This window comes from Porites lutea, chromosome 1 (assembly GCF_958299795.1).
Source record: "Porites lutea chromosome 1, jaPorLute2.1, whole genome shotgun sequence".
NCBI classification, from domain to species: domain Eukaryota; kingdom Metazoa; phylum Cnidaria; class Anthozoa; order Scleractinia; family Poritidae; genus Porites; species Porites lutea.
The window spans coordinates 41,062,423-41,083,437 of NC_133201.1; the positions used below are offsets into that span (position 1 = coordinate 41,062,423).

General features: G+C 38.3%; 2 protein-coding genes and 1 pseudogene across 2 annotated transcripts; 1 reads left to right on the forward strand and 2 right to left on the reverse strand.

Annotated features, from left to right (window-relative positions):
- Positions 1-3,655, reverse strand: part of LOC140950838 (uncharacterized) — a 55,581-nt pseudogene extending 51,926 nt beyond the window's left edge.
- Positions 3,656-15,301: 11,646 nt separating this feature from the next.
- On the forward strand, positions 15,302-18,142 carry LOC140950868 (uncharacterized protein CXorf65 homolog). Its single transcript, XM_073400091.1, has 5 exons — positions 15,302-15,409; positions 15,544-15,630; positions 15,847-15,966; positions 16,101-16,187; positions 17,403-18,142. The coding sequence occupies exons 1-5, from the start codon at positions 15,382-15,384 to the stop codon at positions 17,618-17,620; spliced, it is 540 nt and encodes a 179-aa protein (XP_073256192.1). The 5' UTR covers positions 15,302-15,381; the 3' UTR covers positions 17,621-18,142.
- LOC140950890 (histone deacetylase complex subunit SAP18-like) lies at positions 17,632-20,704 on the reverse strand. Its single transcript, XM_073400110.1, has 4 exons — positions 20,537-20,704; positions 20,358-20,407; positions 19,371-19,427; positions 17,632-18,614 (listed from the first exon to the last, which is right to left on the reverse strand). Exons 1-4 carry the CDS (start codon positions 20,669-20,671, stop codon positions 18,347-18,349), a joined length of 510 nt encoding a protein of 169 aa, XP_073256211.1. The 5' UTR covers positions 20,672-20,704; the 3' UTR covers positions 17,632-18,346.
- Between the last annotated feature and the right edge of the window lie 311 nt (positions 20,705-21,015).

A 21,015-nucleotide genomic window follows, 5' to 3' on the forward strand; every position in this document is an offset into this window, starting at 1 on the left:
AGTTTGGCTCTTACAAGTATATCTTGGAATGACTTTCCTTTTTTATAAGATATTATAGATGGATCTTTAAAGATTTCTCTGAGCAACGGTTGGTCTTCTATGAGATGCCATTTGTTCATGATGATGTTTTTTAGATTAGGTACTTAGGGGAGATATTCTGTTATGAACGGTAGCGCGTTAGTAGCCACGCGCGTTTGTATCCGTTCGATAAACCAGTCAAATCGCTCTAATTCCCTTCGTTTGAACCTGAGTATGAAGTAGTTGTTGCTTTCATAACAACGAAAAAACAGCACTTCTTTATTTAGAGGTGTACAATAAGTCTACGATAGTAACGATATCCAGCTACTTTATATTATCCTAGTTTATACAGTTGTTTATAAGACTGATATAAAATTCAAATTTAGTGAAAAAATGCTGATAACGGTTCCCCAGTGAGAGTAATGAGATTATTGACTCTATGCACACAGTACGAGGGCATAAGGACGCCGGGAGGTATCTGACATGTCACTGCTGGCAAATCTAATCCCTCTTCCATTTTCCAGCTCGTTAGTCGCGCGAATAAGCAACCCATAATTCGGGACACCACTTCTCCATTGCCTCATTGCGCGTGTGATGTCAAACTCCACATAGCCCCGCGGACGGTAGGGAAAGATTGTGACCGTCTCTGCCTGTGGTTTGGCCTCTGCGTCGGTGTTATCCAGACCCAGGTAAGTACTGGACCACCAATGAGTGCTGTCTCTCTTCGTGGAAGTAGCTTGAGCTGCGTTCCAAGACTTCTTCACCAGGTGCACCTAAAACCCATAATAGACCTTTTTACCGATACGGCGACAATATTAAATTTATTAGATTTAAGGAGTATTATGGGATGCCCAGGGGGCATGAGCACTATCCAATATACTCGCTCAGTATTTACGCGCGCTTTTCGGGCTAATTTTTCATTAAGTTCTCCTAGAAAAAAAGATTGTAATGGGCAAAAAAGATCGTTGTGCCTTGTTTGGATGTAATAATGATCGCCTTTTTACCGAGAAACAAACAGTAACGTTCTCTTTTTGCCCGAAAAGTGCGCGTAAATACTGAGTGAGTGCCCCCTGGGTATCCCCTAACACTCCTTAAATCTAGTAAATTCAAAATGGCCGCCGTATCGGTAAAAAGGTCTTTGTAACCAAGGGTTAGCGAATTTCGGCTCGCAAAGGGCGTGGATGAGAGAGCCAGTATTTCCTTTGCAACATTTGGATCTACCCTTTATTGATAAAAGATGGCGATAAATTATTGAAACAAGCTAGCAAATCTAAAGCAAACAAGCAATTGAATAAACAACATATTTGTTCTGACTTCCGTACGTTTATTTGCCTTTGATGGGATTTTAAAAAAAAAAGAACAAAAAACGAACAAAAAAGCAAAAATCACAAGTGAATCGAAACTGAACTTTTGAGAACTGCCTTTATGGAATAAAGACTATTGTCTTCCCGCTAAGTGCCTGGAAGCGCTGTTTTAAAGGTAACGACACACTACTATGGGTCTACTATTGACTAATGGCTAGGAATAAAACAGCTTTTTAGCAAAATAGACTAAAACAACTTTAAAAGCACAACGTTTTGTTGATGATTTAATGTGACTTGAAGAGAAAATCATTTGTTTTGTCCAGGCTGAAATCAAATAGTATTGATATGTAGTTTCGTGAATTAGCAGATTGGATTTGTACCGCAACTAGATCTATTTTATATGTACCGGGATTAAAACAAAGTAAACTAAAAGGACCAAAATATCTAATAGACTTATTGCGGCACCTGCATAAAGCGGGGGATAAAAGGGGTTCTCTGGATGGTATGCCAGCTCGCCTTGTGAGCATACACGTAGTATAGGTACATCTTAGCGGATATGATCTGTGATGGGCCGCAGGCATTGGGGAGGTTTTCAAACTGAACCAGCGAACGCTTGTTAGGAAATTGAGGGTGCTTGGACACCATGAGGTACGGAAGCCTGTTGTGTTGTGTGCTACCTTCCAAGGTGGTATCTTGGGTTACTCCAAGTCTGTACACCATACCTCGGCCAGTGTTGTACGTCCGAAAAGCTTCCGTCCCCTTGGCAACTATCGCCAGCATTATCACGGCTACCACACCAAACATCTTCCCTGTTAAAATTTGAAGTTTCGCGTTAACCCGCTATGAAATTTGTAATCAGAAGGATGCCCAGCCACGTACTGTTTTCTGCAAAATATCTGTTCGGAAAAGCAAATATTGCCTGGAATTTTCTATTACTTGAGAAAGGCTAAAGATTTCTAGTGACCGCGCGTTCCATTTATAAACAATTTTTGAAGTTTATCTAATAAATTTCCTTACGATTTTCTGAAGTTTGATTTTTCACATTTCACTCCCCAGGATAGACTTTTTTCGCAGAAAAAAAGAAAACCTAAAATTGTCGGATTCAAAAATGATCAAAACTGTGGTAGAGAGAGGAATCAGAAAAATTCTCACTTTTATAACACGTTACTGATTTCGCCTAAAATTTTCGGGAAAATAACACTGAAGCCCTTGTAATTTCGAAAAGATTGAAGTTGCCCTAGGATGACCGAACTGATACGAAATTTATAGCATCCCTTAGAATACATTTCTGGAGATTTAAAAGTACTCTGGACAGCCTAAAAAGTGTTTTCAATGATCTATTTAGGTGGGAAGCGTCGTTGGGCACCCTCAACTGAAGGTCAATATGTTATTCGGTTTTGCATGTAGCAAAAGTCATAAGTTGGCCATTTCGAAGTATTGGTGTACGGTAGCTACTGTCGAATTCGGTGCACGATTGGACTGTCTTGGAGAACGATATCGCTTCTTTTTTTAGTCATTCACTACTTTCACATTAACCATAATACACCTTGTTCACCCCACAAATTTTTGCATAAGTATTGTTTTCAAGTTCTTGGGAGGATTGTAAATCCCAAGAGAAATTGGAAACAATGCTTATGCAAAACTCTTGGGGGATAAACAAGGTGTATTATGGGCATGGGAAAGTAGCGAATTACCGACTGGGGTCAAAATTTGTCCCAAAAAACAGTCCCACAGTGGAATTCACTTCGGTTGTTCACCATTCAAACACTTTGCAGAAAATCTGGTTGGAAATTAAATGGCACACGACTTTTTTGAACGTTTCAACGGAAAATTTCCGGGAGCAAAGGAACATCTGAAAAGGTAGTGCTGTTTCTGTAAACGGAATGTTCCAAATTTGCTCTTGATTCCATTCTGCTTCCAGGCATTTCTTCAAACCATCTTTGATACCGCCATTTTCAAGTCTTCCCAGTAGTTTTTCGGTAACTGGAACTGATTGTACAAATAGTAAAGGCAACAAAAGTTCCGGGACGAAATTTAACAGTTCTGAATTTGCTTACTAACGAAGCTGCTAAATAAACCGTGAACCACACGGGGTTTGCCCATGTAAATGGTAAACAACCCACAAACAGAAAAAGATAGCTCTACATCAAGCCAAAAAAATCCAACGTGAAAATATGCATATGGTACTTTCAACACAAACTAATTAAACGCTCTTTTAAACATACCAAATCTGCTCTTGGCTAGCTTCAAAGCCGACCTTGATGCGGTGAGATCTGGAGCGTAAATGAGCAAAACTAGTTTGTTATTGCCAATATACAAGTTCAGTGATGACATATCCTGTAACTGGAGAAAACATAAGGCGTAAATCATGCCAACTGCACTTTTTGCTAAGACTGAACACGTGCATCCTAATATACTGTAGCCTTAAGAGCTCTTAAGCCAGCATGGCATAACTCTGTAAAAGGGAATTAATCAAGGACATTATTGGCTTCTGGATTCCACGTCGTGCATTCCGGTTTCTATATAGGTGCTGGATTCCAGTCTTTGTCAGTGGAACAGGGCTAGATTTAAATCGCTAGTAGGACTTCTTATTCCTTAAACTGCATTCCAGATTCCAAAACCCAGGATTTCGGATCCCACGAGTAAAATTTTCCGGATCCCAGAATTTCCCAGGCTCCGGAATCCGGATTCCCTAATAATGGAGCGATAATTAAGCCGCTGAGAGACATGACCTGTGATGAGATTATTCATGTTAGCACCCGGAAACATTAGAGAGCTAATTAAGCAACTACGACGATGGCGTCAACGAGAACCAACCCGAATAGGCTTAGTTTGGCAAAACAACAACTCAACACGTTTTTTTGTACATTTCTTCGCCGTCACTGCACGACTACGACGTGAAAATATACCTTATTTCACGTTTTGGGGAGGACGTGAACACAGGACAATAACTTTCTTTTTCTTTTCTTGAACTTCGAAAATCCTTCAAAACTCAAGCGACAATTAAAACTGTTGTGTGACAACGACGTTTAAAACATGTAAAGAGAAAATATCCCTCAGTTCCCTTTAATAATCCTTTATGAGACACAGTTTTATTTTCTTTTATCCTGGCCACATTTTGGGAACGATGATCGACGCATCAACACAGTAGAACTAAACCTCTTCAATTAACTAATTGTAACTTTTCCAAGTGGCGAACAGGAATTTACGTTCTTTTAAAAATCCGTTCAGCGGGCCTCTAGAAATAACAAAAAAAGCATTCATTCGGGCTGATTTCCGCGGTTTCAGTTGCAGTACAGTCAAAGGAAGTAGCCTGCGAGAGGGTCTGAATGGGGGGGGGGGGGGGGGGTCCACTTGTCAGTTGTCGGTTAAAATTCAGTAATTTTCTCGGTAGTAGGTTAACAGGGTCGTAACATGGTATATGGGCTCAGGGCTCAAAGCCTAAAATATGACTGGGCTCAGGGCTCAGAGGAAAGGGCTCAGGGCTCAGAAGAATGGGATCAGGGATCACAAGGCTTTTGAGGCCGAATCAGGGATCAGATTTATTACACGGTCTAAAAATCTCTTATCACAATATTTTTCCGCATAATAAGGTTTGTGTCCACAGAATTTCCTGGCCAAGGTACATTACCTATTCTTGCTTCCGGCTGGCGGCAGTTCCTGTCATACGAAGTACTGGTTGTTTGACGAAAAAATGGTATCATATTCTTAATTTATTAATTGTTGAGGGCACCGTAATATATCTCAAGTCACTTTTCTCGCTTTGTAACGCAACTCCTCAACGCGCTGTCAACGCCAGAAGGCAATGAAACTGAGAGAAAGCGATTTACACATATCTTTTTTGGCGAGAAATGGGAAGAAGGAAAAGGACAAAAAGAAATCCTGTGACAGAAAAGGTACGTAAGTACTTCCTTGACTGATTTACTTCTGACAAGGGTCCAAGCATAGAGTTTTTGGGCCGATCAAACATAACAATACCACTAATACCGCCAGGACAATAGACAAACCGATTCATTGAAAGCGGAATTTACTGTATAGGTCCCGATTGCCTCATCGCCTCAAGCAAGTCATAAGGCGACTATAAATCGAGGTTCGTATTTTTTGACCAGTAATTTAACTCTTAAAAGTACTTAAATAATTAGAATGGACGTCAAAAGTAGAATACAAAAGTGAAATGAATTCGCGCGCCTTGTTGCAAAATAAACGCTTTCTCGCAATTTAATAAATCTGCTCTAATTGCATGGAGTTTTAGGGTTATCTCGAACTCTGATGAGAAACCGAGATCGGTTCACCTACCAGTACTAGTATTGGGCCGGGAAAGTAAAGGACACATTCCACTACTTTATAACTGATGAATGCTTGTATGATAAATAGTCTGAAATTACAGTGTAGAATTAGTGAAAATAAGTGGAACACCAAAGACTTACCTCGGTGAAATATACTGAGTAACAAAGCCTTTATAGTTTATTTTCTTCAGATTTTTTTATAAAATAAACGGTTGAACTGGTGAAAGGAATGTTGCATACTAGGTACAAGTAGCAGAGTCTGCAGCAATTTAATATATTATAGCACTGAATGCATGAATAGCATGAATTAAGGGCCACCAGTAAGGGGCCAACTATTTGATTTTTGAGCCGGGGATGGGTTATCTTTTCATGCAAGATTTTTCGGACCTCATTCGTGCAGTGGCTATTTTGTTTTGCACAAAATTTACAGACTTAAGTGACAAGAACAAGAACAAGAACAAGAATTTTTTTCGGCCCTTTGGGCTATTCGGTCTCGGCTTATGTAATGGTTGGCCCCGAAAGGTATCACCACCTTAGATTTGGAGCCTGAATTTTTTTAGTGGAGAGAGAACACCTGCTCTGAACGACTACGCATCGCGGCGGTCCAGCTGCCTTTAAGAATCAATAGAGAGGCTCTACCAATCTTTATTTATATTTATTATTGTTTATCTTTTATATCGGTCCTCAAAGCCATTACACACAGAGAAAGCTTGGTCCAAAGGCACCGGAATGGCTTCGAAAGTCGCACGGCAGGAGTAAACCTTAAGGAGGATAACGAGGAAACGAGCGCGGAGGGAAACGAGCGATACAGGAAGCCTCTGCAGAGCGGTTTTGCGAAAGAATTCGGACGGGGTGTACGACAGCAACAAACGAGAGGGAAGACCAAAGAAAGAGCTGGTACACTTCCACTTGGTCTGAGTATGTTCTGAAGGAATGCGTCGGCACATGGAGAAGTCGAGCTGCTGAAAGAGGTTCATGGGAGTGAAGGACAAACTACACGGTTCAAGACGCAGCCGAAGAATATGAGATTATCTATTCAAAAGGCGACGTAGTTGCTCTCAAGCACAATTACAAGAGGTATATCATTCCTTTCTTCCTTACGGTCCTTCTACAAGATCTCCGCCATAACGGTGACGTATTCCTGGAAGATCACATGGGTTTGAGATAGCTGGAAAAGACAGAAGAAGATCCCCTTGAATACCAGACTGGGCACGGTGACGATAGAAATTCACCTGAGTGTATCATCTGGAAAGTTCAAATGATAAAAGATGGAAACACCTTCTGTTGAAGCTGCCTTGAAGAGCAACGCCTCGTTGCATTGCTCCAGGGGTCAGTTGAATCAGATGATTCACCTGCGTCAGCTGGTGACGAAGAGGAAGGGGAGTGAGCTCAGGTGCGTACCTTTTCAGAGCCAATTAGATTCGAAGCTGGAAGGAGTAGGTCTGGAAGACCTACAACCAGATATGTCCTCTGACATTCTACAATGGTTATTAAGCCAGGAAAAGCCATTAATAGGCTTGACACAGAAAAGCTGTTAAACTGTAGAACCTGTGGCTTGCATCATTTAATTTTTCTACTTCATGTAAAGCAGGTATTTTGCTATTGGTAATTGATCGTGATCCTCACTGTAACACACACAGAGTTAAAGAGGAAATTCACATAAGACTACACTCTAACAACATCAACAGGAATAGCAGATTTGGTTGCCCTTAATCAAGAAACACAGCAATAGGAGATCCATACGACAGCGGACCAGTGAGGCAAAAGCTCATACAAACAACGGCGTTAGAAATGTACCAACCTCAGCGGCTAATAATCGACCAACCAGAACCAGAGCTTGGAGTCATATAAGTTCACGTGTGACCAGTCGACGAAGACTAGCAAGGCAAGGTCTTTAAGTGTTGCTTTTTCTAATGAACACTTGAAATACGCAGTTGAAACGTCGTGATCTACATCATTAAGTGACTGAATCGTGAGACAAACGGTTACACTTTATTACCATCAGTGTTGTAGACCAATAACACGGCCGACGTGAAATTGATTGACATTGATTAACTGGACAAGTTATCCGGGCAAGAAGATGTTCGCACGGGACAGGAATTGGAAAGCTAGAGGAAGACCTTAGTTCAGAAATACCTTACAGTGACGTTAATTCAACCGGGGACCAACCAGCGCTAGCTGTGTTTGCTGTTTGACTAAAAATGTATTTTTTCGAATTTTGAATCCAATGCTTTCTTGTGATTGGCTTATAAACCTCCGGGTGGCCTTGCTCCTATGAGCAACACTGAAAATAAACCTTGTAAATACTCTTGATGAACGTTACATCTGAAAAAATCAAGTTTCCGCCGCAAGATCTTACAAGATGTACGAAGTTTAAAGGGAAGTGGACTACTTTTAATGTATAGATTAACAACAACTTACATTCTGTATCTTACTAAAGCTCCCGTTCAGAAAAATCAGGTTTTATTATTTGCATAGTATCGCCAAACATTATATTTAAAGTGTTTTAAATAGAATAATATGCACAAAAAAGAGGTTGACTCATATTGATCTTTAAAGCTCTGATAGAACCTATACAACTTGCACTAAAAATCAAAGTTAATGTTTTTCTCACCAGCCCATTTGAGCATGTTCTATATTCTATATTTGGAGATAAACAAAGTTGTCTAAGTTAAAATTTTGTGTAAAACATCGATGGGATCAATTTTTTTATCAGGGCTTAGGGATCAAAATTTTGGGAAAATTGGGCTCAGGGATCAAAATAACGGCAAGAAAATAGGGATCAATGGGTCCCGGATATACCATGTTACGACCCTGAGGTTAAAATTTTCGATCTTTGTCGGTAGTCGGTTAAACTTTTCGATTTTCGTCGGTTATCGGAAAATCTCAGTTAATAAGTAAAAACGCTCGTTAATTAGTAATATTTTTTATGTATTTCACCCACTTTTCCAAGACTTTGATCACTAAGGAATTGAAAGAGTAAAACTTGCAAGAATGCATCATTTGATTGTGCCTAAACCGTTCATTAACTCTTGTTTTTTTATGCAACATGATCGTTTATTTCATCATTGTTTGCCATTAAATGAATATAGTACTGATAAAATCACCAAAGCTTTTATTGTAAATGCGAACTTGGTTTCCCTGTCGACTACAGGGCACAGTAAAAAGTAATTAATTAATTAATGGACTCTAGCCTTTTGGATACTTAAATTATTTTTAGTGAAAAACTGCAAGGGGTGACAGACAGGCTGCACATCTATCCCTCTTATGTTTTGGTTCTAACAAGCATGTTCTTTGCCATAATTTTCCTTTCTCAAAGAAATAGCACACTGGTGGTTCTTTAAAATTTTGGCAAGGTAGTGGTTGGTTTTGTATGAGATTCCACTTTTTCTTTAAACCTTTTTTTTTTATAGACACTAAGAGCTGGTATTATGTCACGAAAGGCAATATTTCAGTATTTTTCTTTCTGGTTGTTTGATCAGGAGCGCTTCCTTCCTTTCTGTGAGTTTTACTTCTAATAGCAATTTTTCTTTCAAAATTGTGTGGCTAGCCTCTGTCCATCAAGCGCTTTTGAAATCTGAAATACTTCCTCAGAGGAGTTTGTTCGTAGGATTCTCAAGGCTTCTCGTTTGTCAAACAGGCACTTTAACAATTGGTGACCAATTGGTGAGTGATAAGAGGTGAAATTGTATACACTGTAAGGTTTCCGTTTCAACACAGGGCGCCCACTCAATCTGTTTGTGTAGCCGATTGTTATTTTATAGTAAATGTACTGGATTTACCGTTTGCTTCACCTATAGCGATATATCGCTAACTAGGTATATAAATCAATGATAAATAAACGTTGAATTACCTTGCCTGTGGTGTATAGTCGTCCTTTTGCCTCAAAAGCGGTTTTTTGAGCGATTTTGAATGAATTGGAGTTCGCCGTTGACCGTTCCATATAATAGAAGGCCCTTCTATCTCGAAACTCCATTTGTTTCAGTTTTAAGAAACTTGCATTTTTTAATATTCATCACTCGAAAAGGGTTCGAGAAAACAATTTACTTCAGTTCAAGAAAAACAACAATAGCCATTTGCACATACAATGAAATGTACATATCATGTGTAAGTTTTTTAGGTGATAAAAAGGACTAACGAAAGGTTTTTTATCTTGAGTTTCAAATAATCAAGTTGTTGTATTTTCATATGGATTCTCTCTTGAGAATACAACATACATACAACAGCGACATAATATTCCTACAAGGAAAATTCATGATTTTTAAAGGTTTGTCCAAGACTTTTTCGTTCGTGGTCATTTTTAGATGAGAAACTTGGAACTGCACTGCAGCAGCATTACTTTACAAGGCATTCGTGCTTGTTTATTAACTTTTCATCGGTGGTACATGTAATTTTTAGCCAGGGGCAAACAACGAAAAGTTTACGTATTCCTTTCAAAAGTGCAGAACAAGTGGGGAATTTTACTAGCCATTCGATTCGTCCTTTCGTCAATTCTCCAAACTGGAGACTCTATTCTCGAGATCGAGAAGTGAGTGACTGTCAACTTACTCATGAGTGGTACTGTAAGCACCAGCTTTATATACACCTGTAAAAGCCACCCTCCACTTTGCTTTAGGAACCATTCAACAAGTTGACAAAAATCAGGTCCTTCTATTATATGGACAGTCAACGGCGAACTCAAATTCATTCAAAATCGCTCAAAAACCGCTTTTGAGGCAAAAGGACGACTATACACCACAGGCAAGGTAATTCAACGTTTATATTTATCACTGATTTATATACATAGTTAGCGATATATCGCTATAGGTGAAGCAAACGGTAAATCCAGTACATTTACTATAAAATAAACATAGGCACGTTAAACGTGCATGAGCTATTTTGAATGCTTCAGTGTAACTTTAATGCTTCGGTGCAACCTTACCAAGAGTGATCAATCTACCTCTTTCATCCTAAATGTAGATTAGGTTTTTGTGCAAAATTGCGTATTGCGGTACAAAATGAAAACGCGAAACGTTCAGGTGAGTCGATCCTCAAGCTATATATTCACTTTGTCTTTCCCTGTTACATCTGGTGCAAGTTAAACAAATCGTTAAAGTGAAATAAATTTCTACTCACCAAACGTTGATTAGAAGGAAAACTCTAAGGTTTCCTCGGAGTTTCTTAAACCAAAATGTGACTCATCGAATACTGAATAGTTACGAAATACCAGGATTTTTATCATTGTGGTAGATGGTTGCATCATCATAATTCAAGAGGTTTTCACGTGCGATTCTACTCAGTGAAACAGTCTTTAACTCCGACAACTTATTTCTTCATGTTTTAAAAGCTATTGCTTCTCAAAAGACAAGAGCCTTTTTTAAGACATTGGTTACAAAACGAAACAGGTCTTCATACGTCCAAGTTACTATTTATCATTGTGAAAAGCCAATCTGCATGAGATGTACAGTCACACAGCTGGCTCGTGAAAGTGTTGGACTTTGCCCCCTTTCGTCGTTCGTACGTGAGGGAATTCGAGTAATCACATAGTAAACTAGCTGAGTAAACAGAATTATAATCAAAGAAAGACTATCGTCAACTCGTGGGAACGTTGTTTAGAAAATAATCAAATGGTTATCAATTCCGGTTTTCCCACAGTAAATTGTAGGAAATGATAGAAATTCAGATTGTTTATTCATGTATTAAATATACTATCTTTTCCTGGAAACACAATACTTTTCTGGCTGTTTATTGCACTTTATTAAATAAGAGTTATGTATTTAGGTATATATTTAAAGAAAAACAACAAAACAAATAAGCAAAAAAAAAAAAACAAACAAATCAAAACGGGAAAAAAAAGAAAGAAAAAAAGAAGGAAGAAAGAAAGAAAGGAACGAGCAGGACTCCAGCCCGGCACCTTCAACTCGTTGCAACTTTACCTAACCACTACACGACTAAGGCTGATTACGTCACTTTGGCGAGAAGTTTTTTATTTAATGCCTTTTCCACGGAAAATCCACCGGCAAACGCCATTGAAGATGATCGAGCCGCGTAAAACGGCGCTACTGACAGTTAAAAAAAAAATAACAACAACAACAACAAAAACAGAACGCATTTCATGGCAACATGAATGAAAGAACATACGTTGTATGCTTTACAAAGCCGATACACCTCGTTTGCGAATTACGATGCAAAACATATGTTTTCTTATCTCGATTTCCGCTGTTACTTTGAAGCTGTCAGTAATGGTCAAAATCACATCCATTTTTGGTTCATACAGGGTCTTAAGAATAGCATGACATGATATCTTCTTACTTTCAGACCTTTCAGATCACTTTCCACAGTTTCCAGCAAGCTGGAATTTGTATACATGCAGTGTATCCCCCCGTTATCTTGAGAAGTCGAAGAGAAAATGCTCATCTTCTCGTCAATCCAATCCCGAAGTTAACCATCGTACTCATCTGAAAGACTCCTCCGTGTCTTAAATTTGGTAAGACCTCTAACCGTGACGTAAAAAATTTGTCACAAAGAAAACTCTGAGTCTGAGCAGCGAACAATGCACGTTCTTATAAGAATTTGATCACACCGAACTTCGGGGAACGTGTGCCTCTTCGGAAACGATAGATCTTCGCACTCTCGAATTCGGATTAACCTCGACCCGATGTCCGTCTACTACGAGTGAGCGAGTGACTAATTTGCATATCCTAGTCCCTGCAATAACTCGTGGTACGCTCGCGCGTCCCCACGAGTTAAAAATAACTCACGCACACCATTTGCACGTGAAGGTGTTGGTCTTTGGCCCTTTTACAATTCGTACGTTAAAAAAAGGAAAATTCTTCACTACAAAATTTTCTCAAACGATGTTAAGAAATCACCTCGGCTTCAATATAACATTTGCAATTAAATTATGTTTCATGCAACGTCAAGGTTGATAACCTAACATTTTATTAACAAAATTTTGTGAAACGGTCTTTAACTCCGACAACTTATTTCGTCATGTTTTAAAAGCTATTGGTTCCAAAAAGACAAGAGCCTTTTTTAAGGCATTGGTTACTAAATGAAACAGGTCTTCATACGTCCAAGTTACTATTATTATTGTGAAAAGCCAATCTGCATGTGATGTACAGTCACACAGCTGGCACGTGAAAGTGTCGGACTTTGCCCCCTTTCGTCGTTCGTACGTGAGGGAATTCGAGTTATCACACAGTAATCTAGTAAACAGAGTTATAAAAATAACTCATGCACACAATTTGCATGTGAAGATGTTACAAAATTTTCTTAAACGATTTTAAGAAATCACCTCGGCTTTACTACAACATCTGCAATTAAATTATGTTTCATGCAAGGTCAAGGTTGATAGCCTAACATTTATTAACTTCCAAGAAAATTATCAAACTGCCGAAATATATTTCTACTTATATCATTATTATTGTGTCAACTAGCTTCCTCCAATTTTATTCCCTTACGCCACTGTTTCTACTTAAGTTACGCATCTTTACTAAATAGAACGAAAAAGGTCGGTTGAACTTTGTAAGCGAGAGAATAATATTTTTAAAGCTTGTTTACAGGATTAACAATACTCGATACAGCTTTCAAAAAAATAAGCTGCCTTTTAAACTTCTAAAACCACATTTTATAGGGCGCATACTTTCGAATAAAAGTCTATATCTAAATATCAATTATTGCTTCATTGGAAGAGATTTGAAAATATATGATCTTTTATACTCTACCCAGTTGTAGCAGGTGAAACAGAACTCACACTGACGTGCGTTGTACCGATAGCCGAATTAGGTCAGAAATGCCTCGAAGCAGCATCCACACTTAAATATGAACCCTTAAACAGTTGTATCACTGTTCACAGCGTTTGAATCATGAAGATATTTTATGTAATGCTTCCAAACACCTGTACCCGTAATAAAAGACGAAAAAATTGTGAAGGATCAAGATGGCGGTCTCAAAGTGCCCTTGTTCGACCTTTACCAATGCCATGTTTAAATAGATGCCAAGATCTCATTGGTTCCTAAGCATCAACTCATAGTACCTTCAACCTAATTGGCTCTTGCACCAACATACAAAGCCACAAAGATACAAAGCCACAAAGATACATACGCTCACACCACTGACATATGAGCTATTTTTTCAAAATTGCTCAACAATCGACTACACAAACAGATTGTGTGGGTACCCTGTGGTTTCAAATGCGTCTTTACGTCAAGAATAGCTTTTTCTCATTTTTTCGCTGAATGTTGTACCTTGGTATACAACCGTTTCTAAAAAGAATGTCTCATTTTCAGATATTTCGGCCGTGAATTTCATAGGAGGGCATGTAAGTTTACTTGTTCCGCGAAGAAAGCTACGATGTCTGGTTTACTTATGTCCCATAGGGAAAACATGTCATCTATGTAGGTTTTTAAACAGTTGGTTTAAAGACGGTTTTGCTAAAACTTCGTGTTTCAATATGTGCCATAAAAATGTTGGAAAGGAAACTGCTGTCTTTGTGCTCATCGCGGTACCGTGGGTTTGTACTGATAGTGCTTTACATTAAACGGGAAAGAATTTCCTTTGAGGATTAATCTAAGCAAGAAACATTCGGTTTTTTCACCTTTGACTTTTCAATAAAATTTATAACGTCGGTAGCATGTTTAAGGTGTGACCTTGTGATTTTGATATTGGCTGTAGCAATGTACCTGTATCAACAACAAAAAAGGGAAATTCTTTCCCTTAAGCCATCTGATGAGTCTTAAATTTAAAGAGGTTACTTCCTCGAGCTAACGATTAGAATAAATACAAAATGCTTTTTTTTCTGGAAACAAATATTGATAATATCAGCCCATGTCGGTAGTCGGTTAATATTTTTCCTGTCGGTAGTCGGTAATTTTTTACTCATTTTGTCGGTAGTCAGTAAATTTTTTTTTCCCTTTGTCGCTAGTCGGTTGACCCCATTCACACCCTCCTGCGAGAGCTCTCCAAGCAGCGCGAAACAGCGCACATCACGCGTCTACAAAAGTTTTAATACACTTCCTGTTTCTTCCTGTTATCTCAGCCAGGGTATACCAGTGAACCGCGGAAGGGGGAAGGGTTGGGGGAAGGGACGTTCCACATTGTAATAAACTGTTGCTCTAGATTGTCGGGAAGGCTCAAGGTGATGTGACATGGAAAAACGGCGAGGGGGACTATCTGAAAGTCTGGAATAGACTTTGCCAAACTGTCGTTAACATTTCAATTGGACAAATTCTGCTGGCACTAGTAATATGCATTATACTAGTAATATACATTAGCGAGAAAAATTGAAAGCTGCCTCTCCAAAAAAAAAGGAAAAAATGCCTTGTGACTTTTTTTGAGCATGCATATAGGAAGGAGCTCCCGTATGATGATTCTCACTGACAAAAAATTCTTGAACAACGTAAGATGAGTATTTCAATTTTGCCATGCATTTTGAGTGTCTGATTTAATAGTATTGACAAGCCTATACGCTCTATAGTTCCATTCCCAGAAATGAGCGATTTTATAAGGCCAACTGGCGGACACAGAGGGCGAAAGGGTCACGCAGTTTTTTTATGACGTCATTGACGTATCCGCTAAATGGCGGCCGGTAAGCTGAATGGCGGGAAAAGCAGGGCTATACTGTATTTTTTTGACAGTATTTTAACAAATCTACAAAGCTTATTGTATCGGAAACGGCGAGAGATCTTTCCCTCAAACAGAAGCTTATTTTTTGGAGCTATTATTTTTCATCTGTGAAAATACTACAAACAGCAATTGAATTTATAAGACAAGAGAATTCTGAAAGAGATGAAATGTCCTTTATAACTATTCACTTTGGAGGTAAGCATAGCTCGAGTTTGGCTTTGAAGAGCTTAGGCTTAAGTTCTTAAAAAAGTTAGAGCAAGTACAAATACCGATTTGGTTTTGCCCTTCTTCCTCTTTAATTCCCTGCTATTCGTCTTTGACTTTTGCAGATGACCAGAAACTCTTGTTCAACTTGCTTTGTCCAACGATTTTGTTGTATGAAAACATCAGGCTTCGATGCAGATGCGAGGAAAAAGGTGAGGTTGCTTGCAAAATTCGTCACTTGATTAAGTAAACTCAAGCTCTATTAAAACTTCAGAATCTGCTATTTTCTCAAAATTTTAAATCCCGTTTATGTATTGAAGGCAAGCATTTTACTGAGCAACCTTTGACAAAGAAATTTTATACGAGCTAGTAAGTAAGCCTATTTATAGAACACGAAAGGACACCTTTTTATAAACTTGCTTTTTCAGTTGTGATAGACATCGCAGACGAAAACGGCTCGTTAAAAATACTCTCTGAGAGGCCACCTGATCAATATGCATCGGAATATCTTCAGGGGAGAGCAAATTACATCCTTCTAAAAGTATTAAGTAAGTTTGTTTTGAGAAGTTTGAATAACCTGTTTAATACTGGTTTTAGATATCTGGAAATTGACCTGTTGCTAGCATCCTCAACTTCAGTCTACAGTTTTTTCCTTTTTTTATTGTTTCCTTTACAACCACAGAAAAGGCTGACAGCTTGACTGGGAAAGAGTATTCCATTTTTGAGCCACTATTGAACAATGTATCAGAATTATATCCCGAGTTAATGTGTAAGTGGATTTTTAATTTAAAAGATTATATTAGATGTTGAAGTAAATCTCTTATCTTCTTGGAGGCCTCTGGGACCTGGGCCGAGTTGTTCAAAGCTGGGTTAAAGATAACCCAGGGTTAGTGCAAGATTTGAATTCAGATTTGAAAGCTTAAAAGGCATTTCAGTTTTAGTTCTTTTTGTCTACAAGTTGATGATTGGAAGCTCTAAATATAGCACAGAAAATTATCCAAGAAAATGCTTTTGAACACAAGAAAAAGAAACCCAGCTTAAATTTAACCCCAGGTTAAGCGCTAATTGGCCTTCGAACAACTGGGCCCAGTTGTTTGAAGGTGGATTAGCGCTAACCCAGAGTTTTAATCCGGGGCCGGGTTGTTCAAAGGAGGGTTAAGTTAATTAACCCAGGGTTAGTGCGAAATTTGATTTCAGATATGAAAGCTTAAAAAGCAAATTCAGTTTTACTCTTTTTGTAAACAAGTCAATGATTGGATGCTCTTAAAAATAAGAGAGAAAATTAACTGAGAAAATGCTTGTGAACATACGAAAAAGAAACCTGGATTAAATTTAACCCGGGATTAAGCGCTAATCGTCTTTTGAATAACTGAGCCCATAATGGGCCCAGATATGAAAGCTTAAAAAGCAAATTCAGTTTTATTCTTTTTGCCTACAATTTGATGATTGGATACTACAAAAAGAAGAGAGAAAATTATCCGGAAAAATGCTTTTGAGCAAAAGAAAACCCAGGTTAAACTTAACCCTAGGATAGCACTAATTGGCCTTTGAAGAACTGGGTCCAGGTTTCATGAGTATTTTCACAAAAAGCTTTCTCTATTCTTTTTAGATCAGCCAATCATTACGTGCCAAAGTAAATTTTATGCGGCATTTTTCTCCAAATTGTGGAAATCCCATAAGGCCGTACTCTAGAATAAACCCTGGAGGTCCCTTCCATTATCTTCTCATTTTTTTTCCCAGTCCATCTATCCTTTGTATCACCTGATTTTATACTACAAAAAGAAATCATTGCTCAAGGGATGCCTATTATGATTGGAAGCTGAATATTTTTCAACATTCAGCAAATTTCTGGCTGTAATGTATTTTAGAAAATGTGTATCAAAATCTCATAAATCAAAGAAAGACTCAGTTTAAAAAGTGTGTCTGGAGAATAAGTTGAAACACAAAGCACTTAATTGAGCTTCACTCCCTCCTTCATTCACAGCTAAAGTGCACGACAAGAAAATCAACCCTGATGTTGGCCTTCCAGTTCAAAGCTTCATGCTGCCTCATCAGAAAAGTTCATTGCAGACAAGAAGCAAATCTATCCCCAAGGGTGGCACTAACCCTAGGTCTCCAGCACAGAGGTCTGGTTCTATAGTTGGGAACTCATTATTATCAAGTGTTCCAAAAATGAAAAGTTCAGCCAGATTATCAAAATAACTCCAGGCAAATTAACTCGCACATTTAAGCTTTTATTTGAAAAGAAAATATGTTAAACAACATGAACGGTACATGTGCACGTTGTTACTAAAATGAGGCACAGGATCAAGCACATTCAACGATCAAGGTTAATCCCAATTTCCAGCTCCTTGGTTTGGAAACAACCATTCACAATTATTGTGGAGTGTAGACATGATTTCCTTATGGCTCTGAAAGCATATTCAGAGTTGTTTTTTACAGCTAGCTACTACACTACTACACTTTCAGCATTTGTGAAAAATGAGGACAGCGAAGTTAGGCTACTTCTTTATCCTATCCTTTTTCAGACTGAGGTATTTTTTCGTGTAATATTTTGTTGAAATCACACTCCATATGACACAATCAAATAATAATAAAGAAGTATTGTGTTCAATAGACAATCTGGGGTTTAACTTTTTTCATCCAAAAATGGTTAATTAAATCATACATCTACTTCTTGACAACAAACTGCATTTCAATATTAGTCCAACTGAACTCATCCAATGTGAATCTTTGACCACCATTGTTGTTTCACAAAAAATGATTCCTAAAATGATACAATAAATAAGGCTAATCTGTTCACATTAGAAGACTGCTTTTCAAAACAAGAATGAGGGATGTTAATGTTGATAATGTAAGAAGATTTGAATCTTTTACTTAGCATCAAAGCAAAATGACAATAAAAAATGTTTGTGTTACTTAGTGACATCAATAAGGTCTATCTCGTCTTCCCAATCTAGGTGGCTGAATAGCGACATCAATGAAGTCACCTATTTGAAACTTTTTTGACTCTAGCGTAACACTGTCATCAGTGCCTTTGCGTCCTGCTGCAGTGGAACCAATTTCCTTCATAATGAAGCCACCACGCCGAGCATCAGGAAATACTATAGCAAAATCAAACATCGTGCCTTTACGCCTTGCATCAGGATTAACTTCCTTGACAAGGCTCATCAGCTCTTTCAGTGTGGCATCTTTCCTGCGATGGAGAATAACCAAAGTTTAAAATGAGAAATTTCATTAAAAGATTCCCAACAATAACTACAAGGGGTGTATGCATTGATTTCTTCTCAGCTCAATTTTTTCAGCAGTGATGAAAAGCCATCTCATTATTATAAAAAGTACACAATGTACCAAAATTAATAGTTTGTAAACTGTGATTAGTTCTTGCCGATGATCTATAGAGTACAAAAGTGTGGTTAGCCTTCTTTACAGAAAATATTCTTTGCTTTATGTTGTCCAAAAAAGAAAGCAGTTTCTAAAATGTTCACAGGATTATTTTGGTTTGACAGAGAAAGTCTGAAAGGAAGTTTTGCTGGAGCAGTTACAAGTAAGGGAAAAAAGCAACTGAAACTAAATGTGTTCATTTTGATTTGTAAAATTGCCTAAAGAGAAAAAAATCTTTGAACACAGTTGAGCATTTCAAGGCAGGTTTCCAGTTTTTTTGTTTCCATGCCTTGTATGTAATAAATAGATTCCATTTTGTTTGCATCTGTTTCATTAGAAGCCAATAATTATGTTTGGGGTGGCAAGGGTAGAAAGTATATCAAAGACTTTACGCCAACAGCTTGTGACAGTGCACAACTTTGTTCTTACCATATTTTGATGTCACCTGTAATCTATAACCTGACAGATACAAAGCAAAATGGAATCTATTTACAGTGCATTTATTTACAGACCATGAGTAAATACAGTTACTGCATCAAGATACCAGGAGTCAAAGATCAAATCTTACCAAGTGTAAACTTGAAGTTCATTTGAAGGTAATGCCGTCCTAGAATATTCATCTATCCTAGTTCAGTGAAGAAATCCAGACGAAATGGAGAGTTAATATATTCGTATAAACATCTATCACCATTCGCACCAGTAAGTTTCCAAAACAAGCTGACAAGACACCTTGCATCATATTGCCCTTACCTGCTAGGAGAATGGAATAAGGACCTTTCATACATTTACTGTAATTTTACCCTTAGTAACTCAAACCCATGATAACTCGAAGTAACTTTCTTTTCCTTCAGATCATTTCTATATAACAATAAAATTATACCCTTGACAACTCAAACCATGTTTCAAGCACGTGACAAGTTGAAAAAAAAAAAACAGTGAACTGAAGTCTGAACAATCAAAGCAAGACTTCTTTGTGTCAATTCCCCGGTTCAAATTCAGTGTCATTTTAAGTATGTTAATCAAGCTTTGTTACTTAATTCCTTTTTCAAAATAATAATTAATCTATATCTCTTGCTGCCCTTGAAGTGAAGTGTGCATGATACTTTCATTCCCTCCCCACCCCATTTGCATATTTCCTTATTCCCGGTTATTTCCCTCAAACTTAACACCAGGTGTTACTGCGCTTTTCACACACACACGGAATTCTGAAGTTCAAAAGCCAACTGGCGATTGCGTTTTTCACTGCCGTCAATCATCTTAAAGAACCTCTTAGGAAACAAAACTTTACTTTAACGGGTTCAAAAGGTCATGGTTTGTGATGTGTGATTGGTGGATTTCGATCCCTTTTGTGTGTTTCTGTGTTTCAAGGTTCGTTGCTTGTGATCGTAATTATGATTGACGGCAGCGAAAAACGCGATTGTGAAGGCGGCTTTTGAACTTTAGAGTTCGCATGTTTGTGAAAAGCGCAGTAACACGAACTTTTTTCGATTTCCCTAGAAGGCTTATATTATTTTTCTCCTGCTAAAAAGTCTGTTAAAAAAACTAAAGAAATTACCTGTGATGTCGACCTTGATTACAAAACACTCTTAGAAGCAAGGGACAGGTCTGTAAAGAACGTAACACAAGCAATGTAAGCATCCTTTGTTAATTCAATAAAATTTAAGCTTCACTTGAACATTTGTCGCCAAATTCCAGACTTTGCGTTTTCGCAAGTTAGACATATAAAACCTATACCTTTTCCCTATCGATTGAAACTTTGTTTTCATTGGCCTCTCGTTCCCTTGGACGTTCTCTTTCCTTTGATCGAGAGCGGTTTCTAACTCCTCTGGCAGGAGATCGAGAAGATCCTCGAGTCCTCGTGTCCGCCATGTTGACAATTGCAGCGTACCTTGGTAACCAAGCCGGAGGATAGGTTTTGGAGGGTAGTATGTCATGTAAGCACGCACAAACTGGTAAAGCAGGAAACGTCTGGTGTCAGCCTGTTATGCTGAACCGAGGACGAAAAGGAAAACTATCGGGAAGGAGCCGGGCGAGGGAAGAACGCAGTGAGAAAAACCATCATTTTCTGTTTCCACCTAGATGCAGCTTTTGTGACGCTGTACCTCTTACTTTGTGAACCACAAAATAGAAAAACAAAAAACCGCCAGCTACGCAGGCCACCTGCGTGTTTGTGCAGCTGTTAGTAGCAGACAGGGATGTCAGGGACCAGGCTG

What these genes read in the sequence shown, in the direction of transcription:
- LOC140950868 (XM_073400091.1), top strand. Translation starts at nt 15,382, where the DNA reads ATGTCCTTTATAACTATTCACTTTGGAG. An exon ending in TATAACTATTCACTTTGGAG is followed by an intron (nt 15,410 to 15,543) that starts GTAAGCATAGCT and finishes TGACTTTTGCAG; the next exon opens with ATGACCAGAAACTCTTGTTC. An exon ending in CATCCTTCTAAAAGTATTAA is followed by an intron (nt 15,967 to 16,100) that starts GTAAGTTTGTTT and finishes TTACAACCACAG; the next exon opens with AAAAGGCTGACAGCTTGACT.
- LOC140950890 (XM_073400110.1), bottom strand. Translation starts at nt 20,671, where the DNA reads ATGGCGGACACGAGGACTCGAGGATCTTCTCGATCTCCTGCCAGAGGA. An exon ending in TTTCAATCGATAGGGAAAAG is followed by an intron (nt 20,408 to 20,536) that starts GTATAGGTTTTA and finishes CGTTCTTTACAG; the next exon opens with ACCTGTCCCTTGCTTCTAAG. An exon ending in AATCAAGGTCGACATCACAG is followed by an intron (nt 19,428 to 20,357) that starts GTAATTTCTTTA and finishes TCACTGAACTAG; the next exon opens with GATAGATGAATATTCTAGGA.